This window comes from Austrofundulus limnaeus, unplaced genomic scaffold, assembly GCF_001266775.1.
Source record: "Austrofundulus limnaeus strain Quisiro unplaced genomic scaffold, Austrofundulus_limnaeus-1.0 Scaffold2, whole genome shotgun sequence".
In the NCBI taxonomy this organism is placed as follows: Eukaryota; Metazoa; Chordata; class Actinopteri; order Cyprinodontiformes; family Rivulidae; genus Austrofundulus; species Austrofundulus limnaeus.
Window position 1 is genome coordinate 595195 of NW_013952404.1, and position 10035 is coordinate 605229.

The 10035-nt window shown below is 38.5% G+C and overlaps 1 protein-coding gene across 1 annotated transcript in view; it reads right to left on the reverse strand.

Annotated features, from left to right (window-relative positions):
• alk (ALK receptor tyrosine kinase) overlaps positions 1 to 10035 on the reverse strand; it is a gene marked incomplete in the record, with an annotated part of 370289 nt that overhangs the window by 4079 nt on the left and 356175 nt on the right. The window contains 3 exon segments of the mRNA XM_014009808.1: positions 1619 to 1753; positions 1924 to 2025; positions 8653 to 8745. Coding sequence (XP_013865262.1) covers positions 1619 to 1753; positions 1924 to 2025; positions 8653 to 8745 — 330 coding nt within the window.

A 10035-nucleotide genomic window follows, 5' to 3' on the forward strand; every position in this document is an offset into this window, starting at 1 on the left:
AAATAAACATTTGAAATATATGAGTTTGTATGTAATGTATGAATATAATATACAAGTTTCACTTTTTAAATGGAATTACTGAAATAAATTACTTTTTCATGATATTCTAATTTTATGACCAGCACCTGTATTTAACATGTATTTATCATGGATTTTAGCCACCCCCCTCTGCAGGGAGCGCGCAAACGATTTGGCTGTTACTTTGCAACCTGGCCTCAAACCCGCAGCCTCACGATTACAGGACGTGGTGCTCACTACCAAACTACTATGGAGAGAATTTAGTCTCAAAATGCAAGTGCACAGATTCAAGCATACAGATCTGCTCACATTTGACTTTTGAGACTTTCACGTGTGTCAAGCTGCATTATGTAATAACATTATTACATTTTGCTGCGATTGTCACAAAATGTGGAGGTTGCTGTCTTTAGAAATGATACTTTAATAATGTGGTGCATTTTTTATTTAATGTTAACATCCTCCTTTTGGCTTTTTAAAGCATGAGTAACCATTGTTCTGAAAGCTGATGGGTTGAAAAAGTTGTTTACATGTTTTGATAGTTCTGCTTTGAATCTGGCTATGAGTGTGAATAACTAACAAAATGATAAGTGTGGCATGTATTGACCAAAGTTTCATAGTTTTAAATGTGTTGTATCTGCAGCACGATCATTATCACAAGTATATTGATTGTTACACAATCTGCTGGCTTCTCAGTGCCCTGAGATGACATGTTGTGACTTGGTGCTATTTAAATAAACTGATTAGAATGAACAAACTCTGCTTTGTGATAGTTTATTACACAATGAACCATATTATTATTGCAACCTCAGTCACTACTTAATGTAATATTACATAAATGTGGCTGAAAGTGTTACAAAATTCATTTTTATTACATTTTGCATCGATTATTACATAATGTAGTTTTATTACATTTTGAAACCTGATTTTCTTACATTATTAAATATTGTGGCAATTATTGCATAATGCTGCTTTATACATGTGTACTTCTGTGTTCAAGGCTGGTGAAAAGCTGAGACATCTGAGCTTTACCACATTTACAGAGGAAAAAACATTTCTGACTAATAGCTCATAAACCCTACAGCAGTAGTTCTCAATCCTGCATGTTTTAGCAGTTTCTCTGCTTTGGTACACCTGATTTAAATGAATGACTGATTGGCAGGCTTCTTAAAGACTTGTTGAAGAACAGGAAAACAACTAAAACATGCAGGATAGGGTTCCTTGAGGACCAGGATTGAGAACTACTGCCCTACAGTATATTAAAACATACACTTGCATTGCTGGGTTACAACAAGGAGTATGTTAAAAAATTATCAAAGCAAATAAACATATATTATTAAATTTTCGCTGCACTTCATGCGACCCCTATTTTAAAACCTTTTACCCTACCTTCAACTGGCTAAAATCAGAAGAATTATAACATTCTTACTGGAAGTGCTACATTTAGTTCCTTGTAAATAGCATTATAAGGCAAAATTGATGTCCATGTAAAGGTTTATAAAACGTGGGGTTGGCAGCTACTTTGGTCACATGATTCTGGCACAAAAACTAAACTTCAGGGCAGTGTTTTGTTTTTTTTCTCCACGTATGGATCAGTACTTACACTGGTCCAGGACAGTTTTTAGGCGGGTCCATCCTTCCACCGTTTGTAACAAACTCCAACACTTCCTGGTTGCTGCGACTCGGATACGGCATGTAGCCCAGTGAAAAAATCTCCCACAGCAGCACCCCGAACGACCTTTTGGAGATTAAGACAGATCAGTTCCAAGGTGAAAAAGAAAGCAGCAGATTAAGTCATAAATTATGGGCATCATCAAAACTGAAAGGGGAGGACAAGTCGCAGACATCAGGTTTAATAAAAAGAAATGAGATGTGATGGATAGAAGACGGTGATTTTTTTTTTTTTACCACGTGTCTGTTTTCGATGTGAAGATCCCCTCCATGAAAGCTTCAGGCGGCATCCATTTAACTGGCAACATGGCACGCCCCCCCTTTCTGTAGTAGCTTGCCCTGCACACATTAAACAAACAGAATTCATTCAACAACAAATTCAGCAGCATTTTCAGTTTTACCACATATCAGAGTCAGGAACCCCTGGAGAAGTTCTTATCTTGTTCTTTAATATTCTTGTCAAACTGAGCTGTCTGGGACATTTTCTACATGTGTGCGTTGGTAGAGATTTAATCTGATTATAGTGGCGACCTGAGGTTTGCATCTCTAAAAACGGACACTTGAGATCACTTATTTGGCGCCCTTGCTGTTGCAGAGAATTAAACCCATTCGGTATTTAATTTTTGTTGTAAAAATATTACTTTAATCCCCAAACTCTTGTCCGTTAACGCAGCAAAAACATTTAAAGGATTAATAGAACAACTGGGCTGGGTGTTTTCCAGCAGAACTACATGAGCTTTTTGACGAGTAAAAGAATTAAACAAACGCCTTGTCTTACGAGGAAAAACTCAGCGAAAGCAGCAGCTGCTCGGTTGAAATGCCACATGGCTGACCAGAACAGATTTGTAATTACAGTGGGCATCTCCCAGGTGGTAATGGGACGCGGCGGCATAAGGAACGAGCTCAGCTGCCATTTCTTGGAAGACTAAATCAGCAGAGAAGGAAAACAGAATCGCTTAAACAAAATGCTCTCGAGCAGCTGGAACGTCCTCATTTTTTTGTTTTCAAACCGTGATGCAACACGTGGGCGCTGCAGGTCCGAACGGGTTAAAGAGGATTTGAATGTCTTGAAAGAAACATCTGAAATGAAATCCAAATATCGTGCAAATTGTGCCGAGAGGCTTAATAAAACATGCAGTATTCATGCAGCGCGCTCAATCTGCAGCTGAGCTCCGGCCGCAGAAATTAAATAAAAATAATAAAATGTTTATTTGCATCAAGCCAGCTTTTTAGTAACTAAGACTCAAGACTTTCCTCATTACAAATTCAGGTGAGAAAATTAAAAAGAAGGAACTGCATTTATCACAGCGTGAACCTGAGGTGAATAACCATCATTTACTTGAAGTCGGAGCTGAGGGTCTTCAGGGGGATCAACATGCTGAAATGAGTATGGGTGATGTGCAGTCAGCTCATATATACTTAAATTATTGGCTGTGGAAGTTACCCTTCAGGAGAAGGTACACAGGATCACTGAAGCAGAGAAAACAATCACTAAAAAAACATGTTTATCTGAGAGCTCCGGTATTTTATTGCACCCAACCTCCTTAATCTGGCTCTTCAAATAAATGAACTCAGTCGGTGCTGTAAAGAGTCAACTCAAACATTTTGGGGTGTTTAAAAATTTTTAAATATACAGTATATATATATTTTTTCCTGAGGTATTTTAGAGATTAAAGAATTGATAGAATGTACACTTGTCAGTGAATGTCCTTTTTTTGTTTTAAATCACTGAATTTGTGGAATTATTTGTTACAAAACTGACCAAAAACCTAACTGTGGTATAAATAAATTAAAATAAAAAAGATTTCCTAAAACCTGTAGCTCAAATTAAGCCAGTTCAAGTTAAGAGCTGAAGGCACAGAGCAGAAAAATCTGATAAAAAAAACATGAACAAAAGGAGCCTAAAACTGTTGCGCTGCACATCTGTCTGTACTCATCTGGACCTAGAGTTAACACTAGAATGAGCCCCACCTATCCCGTCCACTGTTTGCATCTATGAGGACTAAAAATGGTGAACAGACAGGGCTCTCATAGCAACTTTTTGATTAAGAGCAAACCCAACTGGATCTGTCACAAATTATCTGTAATTTTTTTTAGAATAAATGAATTATGTTAATTTCATTCAACAATCATGTAAAACAGCACAGTATACACCAGAAAACCATATAACCATATAAACCAGACCTGAAGACCGCCATTAATTTAGACTTTTTAGCTAGATGAAAAATTATGGCTTCAACTAATGAAGTATTATTTATTACTGTCATAAATATTAATAATAAATATTAACCAGTCAACACTTAGAAAATGTTCACTGCATATGAAACTTGTCTCTACTGATATTAGCTAACCATTTTCTCAACAGGTCAGGTTTGTGTAATAGAAACCTAAAAATAGTTAATATATTATTTTACACTGTAAATATTACATAAATCAGGAAAAAAACAGCTTTTAATATTTAATACTTTGTGATAAATTGTAGCACGATTCAGCAGACCTACTCTCTGTATATTAAAATAAGCTACAGAAGCTAACATCTGCTAACCAGTTCAATAATTAACAGTGATTACATTGACTTCTTAAGTTTTAAACTGTTACATTATTAGCTTCAGTTTTGGACAGAAAACATCCACACTGAGTTACATTGGGGAGAACAAGTATTTGATACACTGTTGATTTTTCAGGTTTTCCCACTTGCAAAGCTTGTAGATGACTGTAATTTTTATCACAGTTACTCTTCAACTGTGAGTGATGGAATCTGAAACAAAAATCCAGAAAAATACAATGYATGATTTTTAAATAATTAATTTCCATTTTATTGTGTGAAATAAGTATTTGATACACCAGAAAAATGAAACTTAATATTTGGTACAGAAACCTTTGTTTGCAATTACAGAGATCAGACGTTTCCTGTAGTTCTTGACCAGGTTTGCACACACTGCAGCAGGGATTTTGGCCCACTCCTCCATACAGATCTCCTCCAGAGCCTTCAGGTTTCGGGGCTGTCGCTGGGCCACATGGACTTTAAGCTCCCTCCATAGATTTTCTATTGGATTCAGGTCTGGAGACTGGCGAGGCCACTCCAGGACCTTAAGATGTTTCCTACGGAGCCACTCTTTAGTTGCCCTGGCTGTGTGTTTTGGGTCGTTATCATGCTGGAAGACCCAGCCACGACCCATCTTCAGTGCTCTTACTGAGGGAAGGAGGTTGTTGGTCAAAATCTCACGATACATGGCCCCATCCATCCTTCCCACAATATGGTGCAGTCGTCCTGTCCCCTTTGCAGAAAAGCATCCCCAAAGAATGATGTTTCCACCGCCATGCTTCACGGTTGGGATGGTGTTCTTGGGGTTGTACTCATCATTCTTCTTCCTCCAAACATGACGAGTGGAGTTTAAACCAAAAAGTTGTATTTTTGCCTCATCGGACCACATGACCTTCTCCCATTCCTCCTCTGGATCATTCAGATGGTCATTTGCAAACATCAGACGGGCTTTGACATGCGTTGGCTTGAGGAAGGGCACCTTGCGTGCACTGCAGGATTTTAATCCTTGACGGTGTAGAGTGTTACTGATTGTTTTCTTTGAGACTGTGGTCCCAGCTCTATTCAGGTCATTGACCAGGTCCTGCCGTGTAGTTCTGGGCTCATTCCTCACCTTCCTCAAGATCAATGATGCTCCACGAGGTGAGATCTTGCATGGCGCCCCAGACCGAGGGAGATTTTCCGTTATTTTGTATTTCTTCCATTTTCTAATAATTGCACCAACTGTTGTTGCCTTCTCACCAAGCTGCTTGCCTATTGTCCTGTAGCCCATCCCAGCCTTGTGCAGGTCTACAATTTTATCCCTGATGTCTCTGGTCTTGGGCATTGTGGAGATGCTGGAGTCTGATTGATTGAGTGTGTGGACAGGTGTCTTTTATACAGGTAACGAGTTCAAACAGGTGCAGTTAATACAGGTAATGAGTGGAGAACAGGAGGGCTTCTTAAAGAAGAACTAACATGTCTGGAGAGCCAAAATTCTTACTGGTTGATAGATGATCAAATACTTATTTCACACAATAAAATGGAAATTAATTATTTAAAAATCATACATTGTATTTTTCTGGATTTTTGTTTTAGATTCCATCACTCACAGTTGAAGAGTACCTATGATAAAAATTACAGTCATCTACAAGCTTTGCAAGTGGGAAAACCTGAAAAATCAACAGTGTATCAAATACTTGTTCTCCCCACTGTAAATAAGATCAAATCTGTTTACATGTGAAATGAGACATTTTCCTGTTTCTTTTCTGTTGGTAACTCCATAACACACAGCTTTCTGACAGTTTTAAATACATTAGCTTATATGCACTATAATATATTAATACTTTTGTTAAAATCATTAATTATTTTTACATAATCTGTAGTTATTGTTCATTATTTTGCCAACATATTAGTGTCACCGCTGCTACAGTAGTGGTCAAAACTCACTCCTGCTGTTGTATAAAACTCCATGTCTGGACCAGACAGATAATAAATGTAACCTGAAGCCTCACTTATACACTATTAGTTTCAATGAACTGGGTTAATTTCTAAGAGAATTGGACTTTCTTTTCTTTTTTTTTTTGTATGATTAAGCAGTGACCCATTTTTATCTTTTTTTTTTGTAATAAACTATCGCGTCACTAGACCCAATCCACCATCTGCTCAAACGTCTGGTCTTCAGGGAGGCCCGTGTGACATGATTTTCATCTGTGCTCGTCTGCGGAGGTCCTCCAGGTCCTTCCAGTCCATCATGTACCACCTAGGATGTGGTGACTGTGTGCGCCGACGACGTGTTCGCAACAATGAAGCTCCAAAGGTTTAATTAAAACCTCGACACGTCTTAAAGTTCAAGGTCTGCGTTCGACTCGAGGGGTTTCAAACTGTGGCTCATTTGTTGCACAATTAAAGAAGTTTTTAATGATTTATTACCCAGAATTTGATGCAGATTTTGTGTTTTTTAAACCATTCTTTTTAATGCAGCGTCAGCAGATGGTCATGAAATTTTAAACTGCACACAGATGACCAGAGAGGGACCTGGTGGACTACAGACGGGTCCAGATGATCATCCGTGAGAGGCTTTTGTGAATTCAAACTACTGGAGATAAAATAATAAACAAAAACAAACTCAGTGACTCTGAAAGGCACAGAAAAAACATCTTAAAAAGCCTTAAAATAGGAAACAATGCTCGCTGCACAAGGGGAAAAACAATACGAGCAACAACAAAAGCTAAAATTATCTCGTCTCTCCACACTCAGATTATAGCAAAAATATTTTGACACATCTTTAAAGATTTATAAAGTCTAGAAGGTGAACAAAAACAGTAACAATAACTCTCTAACTGTATCGTAGTTTGAGTGAATTTGCGTGTAGATGATTTATGTAATAACACCTGTGACTCAGAATATAAAAAGATGACATTAAACCTCACACTGGTGTCTCGCCGGGACGCCTGTCTCCTGCGATCTCCTCAAAAACCCTCTCGTGTCCCTCGTCACCCAACAGAAGCAGTAAAAATAACCCCCCTGCAGCCACGCGGCATTATCTCCTTAACAACCACCCTCCCTGTTAATATCAGAACAGAGATAATAAAATCCTGACACCCATGTCTCCAGGCTGGGAGATAAATCCAAAAAATGCAGGAAAAGTACCTAGGAAAAAAAAAACGACATTAGCAATTAAATCAAGCGATCCTAATGTGGCTCCCCGGGGATGTTGTGCAACACAGTCACTCTGCAGTTGTGCGACTTTTCCATCCAACGATTCAAAACTGCGCTGACGACGCGGCGACTTATTTCCTCTCTAATTCCTGAGCAGATGAAAGGCTTCAAAGATCTCCCTGCTGGATTGGGTTCGTTTAACTGTGTCACGTGAAACCGTTTGCTGTAACTCCGGAGTGACGAGGAGCTGCTGGACTACAGATATTGATCTACTAGTCTACTCATGTAGATTAAACAACTCATCGGTGCAACATTTTGGTATGATAGCAGCTGAAACCCTAACAGACAGTGTGGGATGTGACTTTTTGCTTTATAAATGAGACGTCCACAAGACCAACATCTTTGCCAAAAGCAGTTCAATACTTTTGTAGTTCAGTAAGTTGTTGAACTGGACGAGAACAAATCTGTCTAGATTTTTGTATTTAATATTATTTTACACCGCAAAAATTATCCATCTAACAAAAGTCTTTCAATCTTTTATCCAGCCAATGGCAGATTATTTCTCTCAATTTAAGTCTGAATGTCCTCAAATTAAGTTAAATAATCTGCCAGTGCAGTAAGTTGATTGTGCTTGGTAAGACTAATAAGATTAATAATTTAGTATCATTGGCTGGATATAGGATATTAACCCTTGGTTAGACAAACAGTTTTTGCAGCGTACATTCTTTAAAACATCAGTTTTTATATACAGTCATATGAAAAAGTTTGGGCACCTTGTTAATTTTCCTGATTTATCTTTATAAATCATTGATTGTTTGGATTAAAAATATCAGTTACATATTTCATATAGGAGACAAAAGACGTGAAATGAAGTTTATATGATTTACAGAAAGTGTGCAATAATTGGTTAAACAAAATTAGGCAGGTGCATAAATTTGGGCAATTTAGAAATTTAGTCCTTTGGGCATCAATGAGTTTAATCCTGGCTTTCTTTCACTTTTAGCCCTCCGTTCGGTGCAGAGGTGTCCAATCCTGGTCTGTATGTTTTACCCGTTTCTTTGCTCCAACACACCTGATTTCAGTGACTAGAATACCTCTTCAAGTTCTGCAGAAGCCTGTCAAACATCTGTTCTTTAAAAATCAGGTGTGTTTTAGTAGAGAAACAACTAAACTATGCAGGACAGTGGCCCTCGACCGGGTACCCCAGGTTCACTGTGAGCGTATTCTCACGTGGCCTTTGAAACAAAACGGCCTCAGATCTGTCAGAGGATTTGTGTTTCTACCTGTAAATGTCTCGAGCCATCCCAAAGTCTCCGATCTTGGCCACACGGCCCGATCCTTTGCAGGTCAGGAGACAGTTTCGAGCTGCGATGTCCCTGAGAATAAAACAAAACAATAAATCAATGCATCAGATAAATGGGTTTTCATTTAGTGAAGAAACAGATTACCAAAGAGTCTACAGTAAATTACTTTATACATATCTATATAATAAAACACTCCACAAATAAAGCACCCACAGTTAATCCTCTGCTGGAATGCCCTGAAAAAAAAACTCATGATGATTAAAAAAGTTTCTTACAGAAACCTGTGCGATTATTTAAATGTCATGCAAACAGAACGGGTTGCATATTTTTATTGTATAACTGAAACTGATCTTTGAGGAGATTACACACAGAAAATCGTCTAAATTTAACTTGTTTAGAAGCATAAGGATTTTCATCAAGCAACAGAAAAGTGCACACAAGGATGGAAACGTGACGCCGAGTTCACACCGGATCACGAGGCAGGAAACGGATAAAATGAATAACTTGCAGCTCAAGGTTCTCAGGGTGTAGAGAGGAAACATTTTGATGTCTGGCCTCCACAGTCTGATTAAATTAAATGAGAAATGACACAATGAGGATAAAAATGCTGAGTCAGACGGAGCTTTTTTAACGGGAGAAACCCCGGCTGTTTGTCAGATGGCTCTGAAATGATTCAGCTTATATCGCTTCAGCACTACTTTAAATATGACTAAATAATTCATCCTGAAAATGAGACATAAATGATGTGCACGAATTAGTGTTTGTTTCTTTTTAATAAAATGAGCCGTCAAAACCACTCCTCATCGGTTTAATCCCACCGCAGATTCTCCTACTCATGAATAAACGGTGATGCAGGCGTTCAGTTTTGGGGCGTCTGAGCTGCCATAGAGAGATTGAATGATTTTTATCAACAAGCCTCCTTTTACCACTTAAATTTGACGGCAGCTGAATCCATCGGCGTCATGTCTGAATGAGCATCTTGATACTTTCCCTTCACGACTCACCCAGTAATATTTACTTATCACTTTCAGGAAAGGATCAACCACTTCAGCCACATTATAGGATAAATATGCACAGTGGTCGGGGGTCTTAAGTCTGTGTTTTTACAGGGAATGGACAGAAACGGGGAGGCAATGCGAGGAAATGTGATGTTTTTTTTTCTCTAAACATGAGGTCCCAGTGGCTTTCAAACCCTGTGGACATCGGGGAAACACAGCAGCTACTGTTCAAAAGAATGAGCCAACACAGAAGAGCAACATCATCAGGCCAGGACTCTGCAGTTTACACTCACTACTGTTCAAAAGAATGAGCCAACACAGAAGAGCAACATCATCAGGCCAGGACTCTGCAGTTTACACTCAT